This window comes from Salvia hispanica, chromosome 4 (genome assembly GCF_029641045.1).
Source record: "Salvia hispanica isolate PSC_SH4W2 chromosome 4, Shi_PSC_v1, whole genome shotgun sequence".
Taxonomy (NCBI): Eukaryota; Viridiplantae; Streptophyta; class Magnoliopsida; order Lamiales; family Lamiaceae; genus Salvia; species Salvia hispanica.
The window spans coordinates 26574951-26594687 of NC_142695.1; the positions used below are offsets into that span (position 1 = coordinate 26574951).

The 19737-nt window shown below is 38.3% G+C and overlaps 2 protein-coding genes and 1 pseudogene across 2 annotated transcripts; 2 read left to right on the forward strand and 1 right to left on the reverse strand.

Moving 5' to 3' along the window:
• The first annotated feature begins 827 nt into the window (after positions 1–827).
• Positions 828–6114, forward strand: LOC125192852 (protein Dr1 homolog). Its single transcript, XM_048090520.2, has 6 exons — positions 828–1108; positions 1213–1273; positions 1887–1976; positions 2869–2963; positions 4616–4684; positions 5762–6114. The coding sequence occupies exons 2-6, from the start codon at positions 1219–1221 to the stop codon at positions 5948–5950; spliced, it is 498 nt and encodes a 165-aa protein (XP_047946477.1). The 5' UTR covers positions 828–1108; positions 1213–1218; the 3' UTR covers positions 5951–6114.
• Positions 6115–7404: 1290 nt separating this feature from the next.
• Positions 7405–8784, forward strand: LOC125197096 (protein MIZU-KUSSEI 1-like). Its single transcript, XM_048095800.2, has 2 exons — positions 7405–7791; positions 8340–8784. Exons 1-2 carry the CDS (start codon positions 7503–7505, stop codon positions 8714–8716), a joined length of 666 nt encoding a protein of 221 aa, XP_047951757.1. The 5' UTR covers positions 7405–7502; the 3' UTR covers positions 8717–8784.
• A 7130-nt stretch (positions 8785–15914) lies between these two features.
• LOC148927572 (uncharacterized) lies at positions 15915–17542 on the reverse strand (annotated as a pseudogene).
• Positions 17543–19737: the final 2195 nt, after the last annotated feature.

The window sequence follows — 19737 nt, forward strand, 5'->3', positions numbered from 1 at the left end:
GAAACTAAGTACGATCCATGTCAAATGCAAGCAAAACACCACAAGTTAAAACTACAAAAACTTAAAAACATAGCATTAATGATTGTTTGGCTCCTCGGAGCGTTGAAACAGTGAATCTTCTAACTACTACGATTGGCTAGAACGACGAAGACTCCCCTTCGGCCGATGGCCGAAATCTTCAGGTAAAAATTTGGACTAAGAGCGAGGAACGAGAAGTAATAGAGATAGCCTCCAAGTGTGGAACTTTTTGGAACCTCCAAAGTCTCCTTTTCCTCTTCATGTGACCTTCTATTTATAGGGTGGCTTGCCCTAATTTCTAGGGCTGCCTCTTCATGTGAATTGTTGTCTTTGCCCCTCAAATAGTTGGAATTGTCTCCTCGTTGACCTTCCCAGAGAAGTGATTTCGCCCTAATTTTAGTCGACGGATGAGTGAGAGAGAAGGTAATGAGGTGGATAGGTGGGGTAAATGTGTAAAATCAAGTTCATTTATTGCAAAGTGAATTGTCCAATGCACAAACAGATCTAACCTATTGTCCAAGATTTCAATTCTTGCCCATTTCATATGAACATGGCAGGCATATGCTCACTTCTAAGGCTTTCTCCAATTAATTAGTGGAATGAGAACAACCATAATTCCCCCAATTTGGTCAACCATAATGAGAGGAAGGTGAATAACCATAGTTAGTGGAAGGTGAATTGTCCAAGATTACAACTGAAATGAACCTCAAAAAAACCATCTGTTCGGAATCAAAATCGGAACCGACAGTTTTCAAACCATAACCATAACCATAACCATAACCGCAAAATACGCTCACGGTTTGGTTCCAGTTCAAGATTTTCCGCAACCAAAACCCGGGTTCCAGACTCATGGGCATGTCTCGATAGAGTACCAGTAGGGTTGTTACACGCGATTAAATCTTGATTGACTTAGTCAGGTAGAATCTTTGGCTCAGCACCCCCTCTCTCTCAAATCGGCCATGAGCCACCACCTCCGTCGCCGGCAAACTGCGTCACGTCTCTCATTCGGTTGATACCACTTCCAAAAAACACCGCTTTTCATTTTTATCACCTCTCTTGATCTTGCACATTCACTGCCTTTCAGTCTCAGGTAACGCCAAGCTCAATTGCTTTATTCTCTCATTCAATTACCTAAATGTATGATGTAATTGGGTATGAATTTACTTTGCGATTCGTTTGGTTTCGTTTTTGAAGGTGAAAATGGAACCTATGGACATTGTTGGCCGAACAAAAGAGGATGCTTCCCTTCCAAAAGGTTTTCCCTTTCAAAATATCCCCGGTTTTTTTTTTAGAATTTCATGATTTCTATAAATAAAATTCGGTAAAACACATCTAAACTCAGATAAGCGTTTTCCTATGTTCAAACGAAATAGATGCATAAAGTTTGCAGCAATCGTCTTCACATTATGTAGGGTTTGTATTGCCCCGTTTTTTGTATGAGTCAGCTGTGCTTTACATTGTTGTGTTGATCAAATCATATGTGCAGTTTGTATGATTGGATATTGTTATGCCCTCCTACATCTATGCAGAGTGATTTAAATTGCTAACAAAAAGCTGTCTAACGATGATGAATTCCATACATATCGTATTCCAGAATGTTATCCTTATTTTGCTGCTTGGAAAACTGAAAAGGCAAAAATCCTTTAATGATGATTATGATGTTAACACGGGAGTAATATTTTTCTTTGCAATAGGACACATATTTAGGGACAAAATTCACTTTTTGAAATTGGACTCTAGTAAGGTCTTTAATATAGAAATATTGCTGATGTTGTGGTTTTGGTTTTCAGAAACATATATATGGACTCGATCAATTTTACAGGGAGTCAGTTATTTGCTTGTAAATAACAATGATTATTCCTTTTCAGCGACAATGACAAAAATCATCAAGGAGATGCTACCTCCAGATGTTCGTGTTGCTAGAGATACTCAAGATCTTTTAATTGAGTGCTGTGTAGGTGCGTAACCTGGACTCTTTCTTATTTATCTTGAATTTTTTATTTATGCTAAACGGGACAACTTTCGCAGTTATATTATAACCAGGTCATGCAGGCTGTAAATTCAGTAACTGCCTCTTTGCCTTTTCATTGTGATCACAGATGTCTGATTCTGCATGCTATCAATTTCTGAATGATGTTACTGGTCATGTCTATGTAATTCTTTTGTGTAGTATTGATGCGTGGGATGTACAAACATAAAACTATGATGATGCGCACCTAGAAAGTTTTAGTTATTATTCTTGCCTGTATAATTAAGTGATTACCTTGGGAACTAACTATTTATTATTTTAGTGACTCAGCCTATTTGTACTTAAGTCCACTTATTTGTTCTTAACAGTTCTTATTGTGCATCGAGAGGTTCATTGGTTAATTAACTTTGGATGTTGCTCACAAATTTAGACGGCATTTGCTTTGTGTGATAGGATGAATGAATAAAAATAATCCAAGTTAATCTACTGTTTACTTTGATGGATTTTGATGGATTGATTAAATTTTAGCTTTATCGACCAACTTATCATTTAAATGCTCCATCCTATATTTAATCAATTTATCCGTCACTAGTAAATGCCCCCTTATGATTTAACAACTGTGAGGCTTTGTCATAAGAGTGGATAGTGTTTTATGTTTTCTGTTTTCTCATAGATGTTATCGGATATGGCCTATTGATTATTATTGATAACAAACATCATAGTACTCTTACCTTTACCCAGATAAGATGGAATTGATTTGATAGTAGGAGTATTATTTTCACTTCAGTCCTGTCTTATGAAATCTCCATGAGTGATCTTAGCATGAGGTTCCACTTTCGTCGCTGATGGTAAAATGAATATAATGTTTTTTCTTCTTGCAGAGTTTATCAATCTTGTTTCGTCTGAATCCAATGAAGTCTGTAACAGAGAAGATAAAAGAACAATTGCACCAGAACATGTGCTCAAGGCCTTAGAGGTTTCTGATCTCTTTTATATCATCCATATGAAAATGTTTAACTTTCCTTTTTACTGGAAGTATTTATAGCAATATTTTTGAAATTCGTAATGATTGTGGAATTTGGTGTTTTTTGGATGAAATGTTTTTGGGCTGATAAATTGTTTACTTTCGATGAACTTACGAGCATATAGAAAAAAACTAGCTTTATTATATTTTCAAAGTCTCCATCGCTCGGAATACAAAATGTGCATCAACAAAATATATACTGATGCGACTGCACAACCCGAAAATAGCACCAAGAGAGGAAACTGAGACTTGTTACTTTTGTTACTTGATTGTAAGGTGTACTGATGATAATTAATAATGTCCGTTGCAGAAAACTGTCTGCACGAACAAATGGTATTGTGACTTGAGCATAGATTCTGGGAGTAGAAGTAAAGTAAAGAGAAGTCAATTCTTACTAGGATCATATCATGTTTCTAATGAAATTTGAATGCACTGTTAGAATATAGATACCCAGCTTTCTATACATAGTATGAGTTTAGTTTCTTTTTTAATTTTTTTGTGAGCTTCCTTCTGATTGTACAATTCATACTACCTTGTCACCCGATTTGAGTATTCTAGTAGTGATAATTGTGTTTTCCTCGTTTTTATAATCCTGTCATTTAATTTTGACCACCCAAGACGTTCTAGCTTCTGAACTTACGACTGTTCGAATCGATGATTCTATATTTTGTACTTTTAGGTCCTTGCCATAGTAAAAAATTTAGCTTAGTGTCTAGACATCAACAATGGATCGTGGAGTACTCTGTGGTGCTTATTAATTATAACCCTCAAATTCAGTCCAATGTCATAAAAATCTGCCATAGCACTGACATGACTCTTTCATGGCGGATTTTGAAAAAATTCCTTTGCCATGAACATTTGTGGCAGATTTTGATGGCGGCGCCATGGTGTTAATGGTGGCAACTGGCTTAGCCCAAAACCCTGCCCAATTTCCCAAATTACCCAGCCCATTTCCCCTTAACCCTAAACCCGGCCCAATTGCAGAAATGGCGCACCCCATTTTCCCAAAACCCGACCCATTAAAGTTGGGTGTCACTAGGAATTCTTTTTCTAAGAACTTATTTAACTCTTCTGTAGAACTATACCATCCTAGGAAATTTTTTGGTGGTAGTATAAGGAAAATAAATGGACTCAAGAAACCATTGGAGTTAAAGGTTTTAAAAAGTTTGGAGTACTGTAAATACACATATTAAGAATACTACACAAGAGTATATTTTACATGTGATTATAGCGCATGATACAGTTGAACTTACCAGCTAGGAAGTTTTGCCGTGATATCTCTTTTTTATGTTGGATGTTCCATTTGTCCTTGTTGCAGTGATGTATTATTCTCTTTCGATTTGATGAAGTGTGAAATAAAGAGGTTGCTTTGAATTGACTTGATCATTTGTGGGATGCTGTTCCATATTTCTGAAGCAGTTTTTATAGCTGCAATTAAATGTGGTATCCTGATAGTGTAGTTTGGTGCTCTAGTTGAAGTTAAGTTTGACTTGATTGTCAAACTAAATATACATGTAGAATTTCTGATTTGTGAATTTCTATTGCATTAGTTATTCTGACCCTATATAGCTGCTAATGGATACGTTCTGGAACTTTGGTTTCAGGTTCTTGGATTTGGGGAGTATATTGAAGAAGTTTATGCTGCGTATGAGCAGCACAGGCTTGAGACAGTGGTAAACAAAACTCTCTCCCTCTCTCTTGATTAGGTTCACATGCAAAAGCACAATGCAGTTCACACTCAATTCTACCGTTAGAATTTACTACATGTGTTTTCTGATACATATGATAAGAAGATAGTCATTCGTGAATCTAATGTTTGCTTCAAAGGCCAAATCTTTGCAACAATTTGATATCTATTAATTCCACAATGTGATTCATGATATAAAAGATAAGCACGATCCAAAATTGCATCTTAGTACAGAAATGCAACCAAAATCGTGGCCCTAAGATAGACGATCTGATGGTCAATAATTAACCAAAAACATGAAGGATCATTACAAAATCCGGTTTGATGTCATTTTAAAATCATTTTAGGTCATCCTTTATTAAAATGACCAAAAAATAAATTAACATCGACCTAAAAATGCCCCCCATATGATTTTTTGTTCTGCGTTTTTGTATTAAGATCTAGTTTTGCATAGATCACAATCCTACATATATATAAACAATTTTTCAAACATTAACTAGAAACCATTTGCAGACCACATGGTGATTTCTCATCTTGTTGCATGACTTCATGGATGTGGAGCATATATGTATATGTTGTGGAAAAATATGAACTTGGAAAATTGTAGGAGTATGAATTAAAAAAATAGTACTATTTTTTCACTTTTGGTAGTTGAACCAAGGACCATGAATTCATTCAACAAGTTGACTGTAAATGTTCATGATCTAATGGTTGAAAATAGTCCTAGTTTATAATCTAAGAGCGGTTTGTAGAATAACTCATCTCTATATTTATATGGTGATTGTTTAGTACATCCGAGCAAACATAGCATTCATATTTCATATAGTAAAGACATTGTAGTCGAACATACAAGGTCTTATGATCATATACTGCCTAGCAAAATGCCTTGATATTCTTCCTATGTCTCTTCAAGAGTTGTAGAATCACAATGTTTGTGGGGGGATGGATATGCTATAGAAAAATGTATCATGCTTTGTTTCCTTACCTATATTTAGCTAGTGTGCATCAACCACATAATACTCAATGGCTTGGAAACTAATAGCATGGCTGTGGATGGGTACAGGACACCGTGAGAAGTGGGAAGTGGAGCAACGGAGCTGAAATGACTGAAGAAGAAGCATTGGCAGAGCAGCAGAGGATGTTTGCTGAGGCACGTGCTCGGATGAATGGAGGTGGCTCGGGTTCCAAGCAGTCGGACCCCGAGACCCAACCAACTGCAAGCAGCAACTCATTTACTTTGTCAACCATTTAGTAGGCTAGGTAGGGCACTGTTCTCCCAGGACTCATCTTTCTTCTCGAATCATGTACAAAATGCTCGTGGGAGTAATGTGTGGCTCAGTTTAAGTTAAGAACTCATTGTAGTATATCTACACAAAGATTTATTTGTAATTAAATTGTTTCTCAAGATTCTCATTATTTACATGTGGTCTAGCTAACATAATATTGTAGACAAAAATACTACCTCCGTCCCACAATAGGAGTCACATTTGGTGTGGATACTAGTTTTAAGAAATTTAAAGAATAGTGAGTTGAAAAAGTGAGTAAACTATGAGATCTAAATTTTATATTGATTTTATAATAAAATGTGAGGAATGTGAGTTAGTGGAATGTGAAACCTACTTACTATTTTTGGTAAAAGTGAAATGTGATTCTTATTTTGAGACATGTCAAAAATAAAAAAAACGTGACTCTTATTATAGTTCATCGGGAGTAATAATAGTAATATTAAATAAAAGCAATTCAAATCCTCTATTGCATTTTTTATTAGGGAAGTGGAGTAACGAGGTTTGATCTTTAGACTTTTATATTTACTGAGATGATTGAATGTGTTTGAATCAAGACTCTAGTATTTAGTGTTTATATAAAGAAGACATGCTCACATTTTGGCAATTTTAAACGCTACGAATGGCCACATTTTTCTTCCATCTAAGCAAGATAAAAAATGCACACCAAGCATACAATCAATTTTATCCCTAATTATAGTGGGAAGACATGAAGAGTTTATAGTCTTAATAGGGCTGTTAATTTGGGTTGCAGGTATCGGGGAAACCCAATTTGAACCGACCCCTGTATATGTATTGTCCCACAAATGTCAGAATGCGGGCTGAAAGTGGATGATATCACTAAACTAATTCCTTTGTCCCGATCTAAATGAGACATTTTTCTTTTTAGTACGTCTCAGTCTAATGTCTCAAGCTAAATGGAACAGTTTCATCTTTTGAATCGTTAAGGTAAGTAATGAAGGTGCAATTCAATCATTTGGTAGACCAATCATTTGGATTTGCAATGACCCCCAAAGGAACATTGGAAAAAGAGTTTAATTATAAGTAACCTGTTTTGATCCGAGCAAAATAAAATATAGCTACTATCTCCAATTTTCCAAGTTATATGACAGTAGGATTTCAACTAATTTATTCCATAGTCAAAAGTGTGTCACTCAAGCAATTTCCATTCATATTAATTTCCCAATCCCAAGGAACTGCTTTGGCCCACAAGAAAGTGAAACAACAAGACCAGCTTTGTCTCTTTTGCTTCAAAACCTCATCTTTCCTTGTTTTATTTTCGGCAGTGGGAGCGTCTTTATCTTCTCCTTTTCTGACCCATGTTCAAAATTAAAATTAAAGAAAACTATTATATTGTGTAAACAAAAAAGATAACAAGCAGTATCAATTTGAAGTTAGCAACACCAAATTGAAGATGTCTTTATTAAAGGAGGCATCAATCAGGTAGCTCCTGTTTATAATTAAAGTATTTGTCAGTATGCACATATATAGAAAGAGACAGAGAGAGAAGCCATAGGCATAATGGCAAGTAGTGTAAACAAGAAAGAGGTGGAGCATAGCCATTTCAAGTGGACTAGCAAAACAAGTAACAATAATGAAGAAGATGATGGCAAATCAAAGAGTAACAGTAGGAAACTGCATGGTTTGGCACTGGTTTTTAGGCTGCGATCATTATTTGGGAAAAACTCGAATAAAAGAGTGATGATAGGAACCTTATTTGGCAACAAGCGCGGCCACGTTCACTTGTCTTTCCAAAAGGATTCCAAATCTGACCCTTCGCTGCTCATCCAACTCGCTACACCAATTACAGGTATCTAAATTATTAATCTCTACTGTATGGATGTCATCATATTCTAAGTAAAACACAAAACACTTGCAATCCATCAGATCTTATGATATAAGGGTTAGATTAATGCCACATGTAATATCATAATGTAGATTTTTAGTCTAATAATATAGATTCTCTGTCTAATAATATAGCTCGACTATTATTATCACAATCATCCAATTCAAGCATCCAAGGGTTGTGATTTGTGCTGTGTTTTGCACTGAGAATGTGTAAGGACCCTAATACACCCCGTTTTCCATATATGTGAAGTGATATTGCTTGAAATTCATTCAACAATTGAAGAAGAGAAAAAAAAAAAGGCATACTCACGCCGTGCCCCATTTTTAGTCTCACGGAGAAGGAAAAGTGGATGGAAAAAGTTATTAAAATATAAGTTCCACTTTTATAAATTAATTTTATAATGGAATGTAAGTTTAATAATTTTAGCAGATTATGGATCCACTTACCTAAAATGGCAATTTAGATACTATTTTGTGGACGGAGAGAGTAATAAATTGATGGATGATCAGGATTGGTTCGGGAAATGGGATGCGGGACCATACGCATCACGCTTGAGAGCGAGAAGAGAGAGAAGAGGAGCGATCTTGCATTAGTAGAAGAGCGCGTTTGGCAAACTTACTACAACGGAGTGAAGTGCGGAACAGCGACGAGGATGGAATGTGGAGACAAGGAGCGAAAGATATTGAAGGTGGTGGAGCCAATATCGATGGGCGCCGGAGTTCTGCCTGCGGTTGCGGACGGAGACGAGGAAGAGGTGATATACATGAGGTCCAAGTTTGAGAGGGTGATTGGCTCTTCGGATTCTGAGGCTTTTTACATGCTAAACCCAGACAACAATGGCACTGCTCCTCCTGAACTCAGTATCTATTTACTTAGAATCTTATAAGATCATCATCAACATATGTACTTCTGATTTATTATTAATTCAACTTCAATGTTAATTCTGATCAACAAGGGTCGTGCTAGAATGATAAATAGCTTAGTGCGATAACTGTGATAAGTTGACAACTCAGAATATTAAAAATATGAACACAATGACATATTTGACATACTCATGTCATTGCATTGACATTTTATATATTGAGTTGACGAGTTATCGAAGTTATCACATTACGTTAGTTATCATTTGATTACACCCTTATATACATATGTAGCTTTCCTTGAATATTAAAGGGGTATTTGACATATAAATTCCGAAGTTAAGGTGAATTTAGGTATGGTAAAAAACATTTGATAATATTACCTCGAACTTTGAATATTTCTCAAGTATCTCATCCGTCTATAAACTGACATATTCTGCTGATGCTAAAACAATATTGTTTTATAAATTAAGGAGATAACATCGTTTCTATACATGTGTGATAATTGAGAAAAAATGAAGCATAGTGATTTAATAGTTTATGAGATTGAAAAAAATTTGATCAAATTTTATGATCTAAATATAGATTATTAATTCAAACGTGGTCACATGGGTATCTTAGAAAATATATTATCGCGAATCGTTTGATAAGGAAAATATATCGATGATGATTCGTATATTCAAAATAAAACATAATAAATTTAGGGCTCGTTTGATAACTTAGTAATGCCTAGAAATAGATATGTATCTCTATATTTCCATCTGTTTGATAACCTATTTAGCCCACCACACCCGCCCTTGTTTTTTGGTATGTCTCTAGGCCTGCTGAAATATTCTGGAAATGTATTGATTTGTATCTTACAATTTTTGTGCTACTGAAATATGCTGGAAATGTATTGATTTGTATCTTACAATTTTTGTGGAATAGCAATTCCGACTTGTATTGTGTACCCAGAAATAGAAAATTATACTCCCTCCGTCCACAAAAAATAGAGCAATTGGTGTATGTCACGTGTTTTAATATAGAATTGGTAAAATAAGAGGGAAGAGAAAAAAGTAAGAGAAGAGGAGAAAAAGTAAGTAGAAATAGTGTTAGTGGAATGATGTGTATGGTTATTATTTGTTAAAAAACTTTCTACAAATGAATATACTCTATTTTTTGTGGATGACCAAAAATGGTTATTGTGCTCTATTTTTTTGGATGGGGGAGTACTACCTTTCATACCCTTTGTCTCTCCTTGTTCCCACGTCAAACTTCTTTTTCTCCAAGCAAATCACACCAGCAACTACAAAAGTTTCATTAGCTGTGCGGTCGACCAAGTCAAGGACATGAAATCTCCAATTGGATCTCAGAGATCTCATCTACAGATCTGAATCCGCCATTGAAAGACACACAGTTCTTATGCAAATAGTCCTGCATTTTAACAGATTGCAGCTCACTCCACCAATTAGGCTCCGAAATTTCACAAATTACATCGAATCTGGAGAGGGATAAACAAGGATGTGCAAAATAAACTGCATAAAAAGAAGCATAATCATCAATCCAAATGGAGAGGGGAAAGCTCGGCTGGAAACAAGATGTCCAAGAAGACTTTCCATTGCTTCCTAGGCATGGAGGATGAGGTGGAGCAGCTTCAGCTTGCTCACTACCAAAGGAAAGACACGGAGGATCTAATTATATCAGTTTGAGGAATGGGACCACCATTGCCAAGAAGCTCTACAACGAGTGAACAAGACGACCGACTTTGATCTGTAGGCGTGGGTATGCATTGCTCAGCATATTAATATTTAAGGATAAATATGTAAATACATATTATTATCTTCATATATAAAATTTCCTATCAAACATAACATAGGTGGCTGATATAGAATTATGCAGAATTATAACTTATCTCTCTTGATGTCATTAATATCTTTATAACTCATCGTAAAGAGATGGGTCATTAATATCTTTATAATTTAAGATTTTCATTAGTAGATACCAATTTTAAAAAGCAACCAAATGGACTACTATACTTCTTTTAGTATTATATAAAACTTTACCTTTTGATATTAGCAAGTATTATATTATGGAATGTTTGTCTTTCACTATAGAATAAAGGTGCATGCTTGAAATTAATTACTCATGTAGCATACTTTTAATTTGGCAACAAGTTTTAGTAGCCTACTCTTGGCATCTACTACAATCTTTTACGTATTATTTTGGGAATTGTATGACTGTTACGATCCCCATATCTTAAGTTCAGTAAGTTAGGGTTTTAGTATTATAAATAGGGGAGAATGTTATCATTTTAATCATTCAATGAATACCTTATTTTGGCCAAGTTCCATGTGTGATATGTTGAATCCTAAATTCCATATGCCACCGGCTGCCCGACGGAATCTCTCGGCGCACAACCAGAAACGTATATCTGATCTGTAGCCGTTGCCCGACGAGTTGGAACCTGCGCACAGCCGCCTAGATCCTTATCTCCGCCGACCCTCACGGACGCTGGATTCTCTTATCTTATTATTTTCCGTTTAATCCATTCGTTAGGAATTTAGGTTCTTAACAATGACATATTTAATACTTTATGAAAAGAATACAATCCAGCTAGCTTGGGATCTGCTTAAGTTCTTGCCATGTGTTAACACATGTATATATATTCGAAAATATTTCCATGTCTTAACACACCTTCTCATCAAAATCTGGTGATCATTCACTTACATTCAATTGCATAAATACATACACATCCAATTGCCTCACTGTAAGAGGGAAAATATTCATAGGCAATTCCGCCTTGCAGAGTATCATTCCGGCATTGCTCTACTCTCTCCTTTCCTCCCATGTTTTCTCGCCCATCTTACCCTCCCCGGTTGTATTTCCGAGTTAATCTCTTTTTCTTTTGTTCTAATTGCATATATAACTCATTTTAGGACTACCACCATTGTAGAGTACTCATTTTAATTTTTGGCAAAAATTAACACATTTTTTTTTCTACTAATTCTCTCTACTTTCTTAGCTTTGCACTTAATAACACACTTTCTTAATCTTTGTGTCGTAAAGAAATAACTATATTACCTCCGAAGGGAGAGAGTAATATCTGAATGCAATTGTACATTTTTACCATTGTTATGTTCTGTTTGTGTATATGGAGATCCTTTACCTCCAACCATTATTGATCTCCTTTAAAAATAGGAAAATCAAACCAAGTATATACATATATAGAGAGTGGTTAAATTGAGAACCATCTTAAACAAGAACACAACATATATCAATTGGTGGCACAAACCATATCAGTTAGCAAGTTGATAAGTTCTCGTTTCAAAATAGTTCTCAATTGAACCAATCCCTACATATATATATTCAAAGTTCTTGTCAATATTTTAACTACACCTCTGTCTGCTTTTTAAATTACAGGTTTAGAGAGTGTGTGGAGATGGATAGGCATTTCAGCCATCCTCATCCATTGACTTCATTTCTAGATGGGATGGAAGTGGATGTTACTGATAACTATCATTTTTGTAAAATTTGTGGTTTGCCAGTTCTATCTGCTCCCTCCTACACTTGCACCATTGCTGCTTGCGAATTTTTTTTTGCACGAATCATGTGCCCAAAAAATCAGCAATGGATACTGCCATCCCAATCATACACCAATTGATGGTGATCCTAGGCACATCCTTTGGCTCCAAGAAGGAAGTCACAGTCTCACCTACAAATGTGAGGATTGCGGTTTCGAAATCCATCCTCTGTCTGCAATGGTTGCAGTTGAGATCAAAAGCAAACACAAGAGCCATCCACCTATTGTAAAAAGAGACATTAGGGTAATTCTTGTATATAGATTGTAATCGGTTCTTCCCTAGTTATAGGGTGATACAAATTTATTTTTAGTAGAGAATAATCTATTCTAATGTGTATCAATTACAAATCAATTATCAATCTTCCCTTCTATACTCTTCTCATCATATGGTATGTTTTGTTTTTGGTAAGTTTGACACTCCCCCTCAAGCTTGAGCAACGGCATCTCCGATGCTTAGCTTGCTCAATACTTCCTTGAACATCTTTGGGTTGACGGCTTTGGTGAGAATGTCGGCAAGCTGATCTTCTGATCGTACAAAAGGGAGATCAACTACACCGGCCTCAAGCTTCTCTTTTATGAAGTGACGATCGACTTCCACGTGTTTAGTCCTATCATGTTGGACTGGATTTTCTGATATGCTGATAACAGCTTTGTTGTCACAGAACAATTGACTTTTCTGACTAGGTGGAAATCCAATCTTTGTGAGCAATCTTCGCAGCCAGAGTACCTCAGTAATGCCACTTTTAATCCCTCTGAATTCAGCTTCAGCGCTTGAAAGAGCAACCACTTTTTGTTTCTTACTCATCCATGTGACTAAATTCCCACCAACAAATGTGAAGTACCCTCCAGTTGACCTCCTGTCGATAGGGTTACTAGCCCAGTCTGCATCAGTGTATCCATCGACTTTAAGATCCTCATTCCTTCGTAGTAATACTCCATAGCCGACGGTACCCTTAAGGTAGCGAACTATCCTCAATGCTGCATTCATGTGGTCTTCTTGAGGTCGATGCATAAATTGACTGATCACGCCAACTGCATAGGCGATGTCTGGTCTAGTGTGCGACAAGTATATCAACTTGCCCACAAGTTGCTGGTATTCTTCTCTGTTGGCTAGTTTAGCTCCATCTTCAAACTTCATTCCATGATTCACCATCATTGGAATGTCTGCGGGTTTGCAATCCAACAACCCTGTTTCAGCAAGGAGGTCGAGCACATACTTTTTCTGTCTCAAGAATATGCCTTCCTTGGATCGCAGTACTTCTATTCCCAGAAAGTATTTGAGCGGACCCAGATCTTTCATCTCAAATTCTTGGAACAAATTTTTCTTTAAATTCTGTATCTCCTCTTCATCGTCCCCAGTTATTATCATGTCATCCACATAGATAATTAGGAAAGCTACTCGACCATCTCTCTTTTTCAAGAATAGGGTATGGTCTGAGTTGCTTTGAGAGTAGCCATTCTTCTTCATGGCTTGCGCGAATCTCCCGAACCACACTCTTGGAGACTGTTTAAGTCCATAGAGTGTTTTTCGTAATCTACATAATTGACCTCCAAATTCTTCTGAGTAGCCAGGTGGTGCGTCCATATAAACTTCTTCATTCTTCTTTAGCTCTCCATGTAAAGACGCATTGGTCACATCAAATTGGTGTAGTTCCCAATTCTTACAGGCGGCCACTGACAACAATGTTCGGACTGTGTTCATCTTGGCCACAGGAGAAAAGGTTTCTTCATAATCAATTCCATAAACTTGAGTGTATCCTTTTGCCACTAGCCGAGCCTTATACCTTTCGATGGATCCATCTGCCCTTCTCTTGATTGTAAATATCCAACGACAGCCTACTGGTTTCTTCCCTTCTGGTAAGGGACATTTCTCCCAAGTTCCGCTTCTGATCAAAAAGCATCCATCTCCTTTTTCATAGCTTCCCGCCAATGCTTGTGCTTCATTGCCTGTTCAGCTGATTGAGGTATCTCCTCCTCTTCATATAGAGCCATCTCGAATGCTCGGGCCATTTCAGTTAGTGGCCCTTGCATGAGGTTGGCAATTGCATATCGGGCCTTGGGTCCCTTCCAGTCCGGCGAATATCGTTTGGGCGGTACACCTCTCGTACTTCTTGGTGGTAGGTCAAAGTCTCTCCCGCTTACTGTAGGCTCATCATTCTCCTCACTCTCCTGTCTCACATGGTTAGTATCATCAACTTCATTATTACTAACCTCGGGATCTCTTAACGGGGTCGATGGTAAGGCAGTGTCACTGATCTTTGAAGGTGTATCAAGCGTATTGGGTGGCCTGGTAGTACTACTACTCGCATCGTCTATTGGAGCAACTTCTGTCACAGGATTAGGCAAAGATACCGACCGACTAGGGGTTACAGGAACAAGCTCAATCTGGGTGTGGAAGTGGGTGTGAGGCGTAGGGGCTGAAGAACAACTTAGCGGGTCACAATTTGGTACTGTATCAGATAATGGTTTCTCCCCCTGACTGCTAAGTTGGTTATAGAAATATTCATTTTCAACAAAGTCACAATTCATGGTGATGTAAAGACGTTTATTTTTAGGGTCGAAGCATCTATAACCTTTTTGATCTTTCCCGTATCCCAAAAAAACACATTTAATAGAACATGGGGAGAGCTTGGAGCGATCTGATTTAGGTATGTGGACAAAAACAGAGCAGCCAAATATTTTGGGATCGAGTGTAAGAGGTGGAGGGATTTGGTTTTGTATTGAGAGAATATCAAGCGGTGTTTTGAATTTCAAGATATATGAAGGAAGACGATTTAGTAGGTAGACTGAGGTGGCTACAGCCTCTGGCCAAAAGGATTTCGGGACCTGAGAGTCTTCAAGGAGTGCCCTAGTCATTTCTAAGATTTTCCTATTTTTCCGTTCTGCTACCCCGTTCTGTTCTGGAGTATGAGGACAAGTGGTTTGGTGCACTAACCCTTTTTCTGTAAAGAATTGGTGCATGCTTGAATTCACAAATTCCCCCCCCCCCCATTGTCTGATCTAAGAATTTGGATTTTCCTATCGTATTGGGTTTGTACAAGAGTGTGGAAATGAGTAAATTTTTCAAAAACTTCAGATTTTGATTTCAAAAAATAAACCCAAGTCATACGCGTACAATCATCAATAAATAACAAAAAATACTTAAATCCATAATTACCCAAAACAGGGGCTGGACCCCAAACATCAGAATGTATTAGAGAAAAAGATGTGTTCACACGAGAGTTATTAAGCTTATAGGAATATCTGTGGCTTTTTGCCAAATAACATGTATCACAATGAAAGGAAAACTGGGTATTGGAAAAATTGGGAAAGAGCAATCGTAAATATCCAATGGAAGGGTGTCCTAACCGGCGGTGCCAAAGCTAACCTTGTGATTTAGTCGTTCTATGAGTCAGCATTGCAGTACCGTGTTGGGCCACCTTATCCACATAATACAATCCATCTTGTTCAGTGCCATGCCCAACTGTCGAGCCCGTCTTGAGATCCTGCAAAACACAAAGATTTGGTTGCATTAGTAGTTTGCACTGCAGCTCTTTCGCGACATGACTGACAGACAATAATTTATGTGCCAATGATGGAACATATAAGCAATTTGAAATCTTCAATGTAGGTGATATTTTGATCGTGCCCGTTCCTTGGACAGGAATCAAATGTCCATTGGCTGTTTAGACAAATTTTTTCCTGGGAGCAAATACATCAATAAAATCAGATATATCAAATGACATAGTATCCGTAGCTCCGCAGTTGAATATCCAATCACTGTCTTTCCCTCGTGATTCTACCGAACCAATAAGGGCCAGGGCCTGAAATTGATTTTTGCACTCAATGTTGGGGTTAAAGCCTAATTTAGGAATTTCTGGGGTCATTTTTCCGATTTTGGCAAAAAAATGGGGCTGATTTGGTGAGTAGGGCTGAAAATGGGGTGTTTTTTGTGATATTGCAAACTGTATGGGTTTATTTCGAATTATGTGGGGGTTTGGGGTGGTTTTTAGGGTATCTAAAGAAGCTGTGGGTTCAGGTGGAATAATAGCACATTCTGGGGACCTTCCTGCAAAATATTGAGGATTAGAGCTTTTACCCCAAATTGAATCGCCGTCAATGTTACCTTCATCCCACACCCTCACGGCTAAAGCTCGCGCTGTCTCCTCGTTTCTCCGGTCTCCTCCGTCAGTGAGTTGCTCAGCGTTGGAGTTGCCTGCGGATTTTCCGGCGTCAGCGACGCGGTTAGTCACCACCACCGCCGCCCGCCCATTATTTCTGGTCGCAGACTTCGCTGCCCTCGCCTTCTTCATATCATCCCACCAGTCGGGATACCCTACAAGGAGGAAGCAGCCCTCCTTCGTGTGTTTCTTTCCGCCGCAGTGTGAACAAATTAATTTGCTCCGATCTTCGTCCTGTCGCCGAGACCATGGGCGATTGGTGGCAATGTTTGGTGACTGGCCGGAGCGACCACGGTCCACGGCTGAGAGACCGGTCCCAATTCCGGGCTGCCCTGTTTCCTTTGTGAGGATTTGGTTATTGTTTGATTCTCGTCGAACTATCCCATACGCGGCGCGTACGGTCGGTAAGGGATCCCGCCTCATTATCTCCTTTTTCACGACCTCATATTTATCGTCTAATGCAGTGATGAACCGGTAAAGTCTCTGTTTCTGAACTATTCGACCGTATTTTTCGATCGCTGATGCTGCCTCTCATTCCATGGGATTGGGATCTCTTCGGTCGATCGAGATCCATAAGCCTTGCAGCTTGTTCCACAATGCTTCTAGGGACATACCTTCTTGCTTGATGACACTTGTCTGTCTATGTAGGTCGTAGATCTGAAACGGGTCAGTTCCGCTTCCATACGTGACGGCAAGGCCCTCCCATAGGTCCATTGCCGTCGCATACTGTACACCTCATTCACAAGATCGGGACTGATGTTGTTGATTATCCAACTAAAGACGCAATGATCGCATTGTTGCCATTGCTGATACGAGGGGTCAGATCGAAGAGGGGGGTTTGACAATCCGTCAATGTGAGACGTCAATCCTTTCCCTCCAATTGCCCTATCGATCGTATTAGCCCATAGTGGATAATTTTCTCCATCTAGTTTGGGCGAGACGGTAATGTCGCCCAATGATTCAGGGCGATGGGGCTTCGTTTCTTCGGTTGGATTTTTTGGCAAGGCAGAGCTAATGCTCAGCCTCAGAAATTCTGCGAATTGCGCGGCTAGTTCTGGAGGGAACATCGGCGAGCTTTTGCTCGATGTCTCCATGGTAGGTTTTCCGAAATCGGTACTCTCCGAATCTGACATGGTTTTTGGGTTTGTGCAGGTACAAGAGGATGAGAAAGGTTATGGACGATGATGATTTAGTTCTGAGTCCTCATCCGCTCTGATACCATATTGTAAAAAGAGAGATTAGGGTAATTCTTGTATATAGATTGTAATCGGTTCTTCCCTAGTTATAGGGTGATACAAATTTATTTTTAGTAGAGAATAATCTATTCTAATGTGTATCAATTACAAATCAATTATCAATCTTCCCTTCTATATTCTTCTCATCATATGGTATGTTTTGTTTTTGGTAAGTTTGACACCACCTCACCCGCTCGTGGCTCTTCGTAGAAGGATTTGGTCTCTGTGTGATGGTTGTGGAGAGATACATCAAGGTTTCTTCTTCTCGTGCCAACTCTGTGATTTCTGGATTCATCAAGCCTGCACTGTACTGCCTACCGCTATCACGCTCCCCTCTCGTCCTCTGCCTCTGCTTCTCATGTATTCTATTCCTGCCAATACTCGATCCAAACAATGCATAGTTTGCAACAGATACCAGCTTGTTACCAGTAGCGCCATCTATTTCTGTCTCCAAACCTTGAGCTTTACTCATGTCATATGTGGTCTCGCGAACACTCAATCCAGTATGTAACAATCATATATATTACTATAAGCCATTCACTCGACTTCATATACTACTAATGTATTCATTGCAGGAACTAGGCTGGAGTTGATCCAACTGTCAGATGACGAGTTGGACAAATTTCCAAGTTTGGAGATCCGTACATACTCCCAGAGAAACCAACATGATAGTATTGGTGATGAAGATAGGAAGCTCGCAATTGAGATTTTTCACAAGCATCCTTTGGTCTTAGTTGGTGATATGGAAGAAGATCATAATTATAATAAACTAGTATGTGATATATGTATACAAACCATTACTACTCCATCTCGATTTTACAGATGTACTCAACAAACGGCTGGTTGTTCCTTGCCCATAAAGTCTGTGCAGACCTTCTCCCCCTTCTCAAGTTTGCACTTCCAGATGAATTCCCTGCACACATTGTCCGGACGCGGCCCAATGGTTCTTCAATTCGATATTTTATTGTATCTTCTGTTGTCTTCCTTGCAATGGACCTTGCTACTACTTTCCTTTGGCTAGGATTCATGATAATGATATCCCCAAATGGACCTTGCTACTACTTTCCTTTGGCTAGGATTCATGATAATGATATCCCCAATGACAGTTGACGTGTCGTGCATGGCTGCCCCATTCATTGCAAAGCACAGTTCACACAGCCAACACCTTCTCATTCGCACCAACTGAATTTCGCGGACCTCCCCCATTAGTTGTTGCTCCCGCGGCTGCATGTTGTTCGATGTCTATAAGTGCACTATTTGTGATTTCTTCATTCATATAAGGTGTGCTTTGCTACCAAAAAGGGTTCGTTTTCGTGAATTCGATCAACATCCACTGAATTTGATCACTACCGGCACTACTAGCAGTAGTAGTGGTAGTGATCACGACATCTGTGAGGTGTGTGAGGAAGGGATAGAGTGCAAGCATTGGTTCTACCACTGTGCTAAATGTGACTACTCTTTCCACGTAAACTGCATTCCCTCGCTTGGCTATTTGTCCAAAGTCAAGTTCGGAGGCAAATATAGTATGTCTTGTCACTCTCATCCTCTCACATTTAGAAGGATGCTTACTTACAGAAGAAATGAGAAGTGTGGGTATTGCCACAAAATCATTCCGGGATTGGTAGATCAAGTGGCTTTCTCCTGTTCACAATGCGATTATTGGATTCATTTTTCTTGTGCAAGGGATTCACTCTCATCCTCTCAGACTCCTACATCCTTGGTTTTTGGGGAAATCGATGAACAGCCGTTATATAAAATAATTAAACGCATGGTCAATGATGAGTGATCTTGTCTCTTCTATCTAAGTGAAAAAGGGTGATTGAAGAACATACACTGAACTAAGAGGGTTTTGGGTTAGAAGTTTTTTTTGACATGTAATGCTCCTTTTAAGGCTTCTTGAATGTTTCAAGAAGTAATCTTTCAAGCTATGTTATCCTAGTTTTATGTGATATTTACTCACATTCACCTATTTTGTCAAGTTGAAACTTTTGCCTTTTTCCCCTTATTGTTATGTTTATTGTCTCTAAAGATTGGCTCTGTCATTTATTCAATTGATGGTTATGGTTCTTGTCTCCAAAGACATTCCCTTCAAT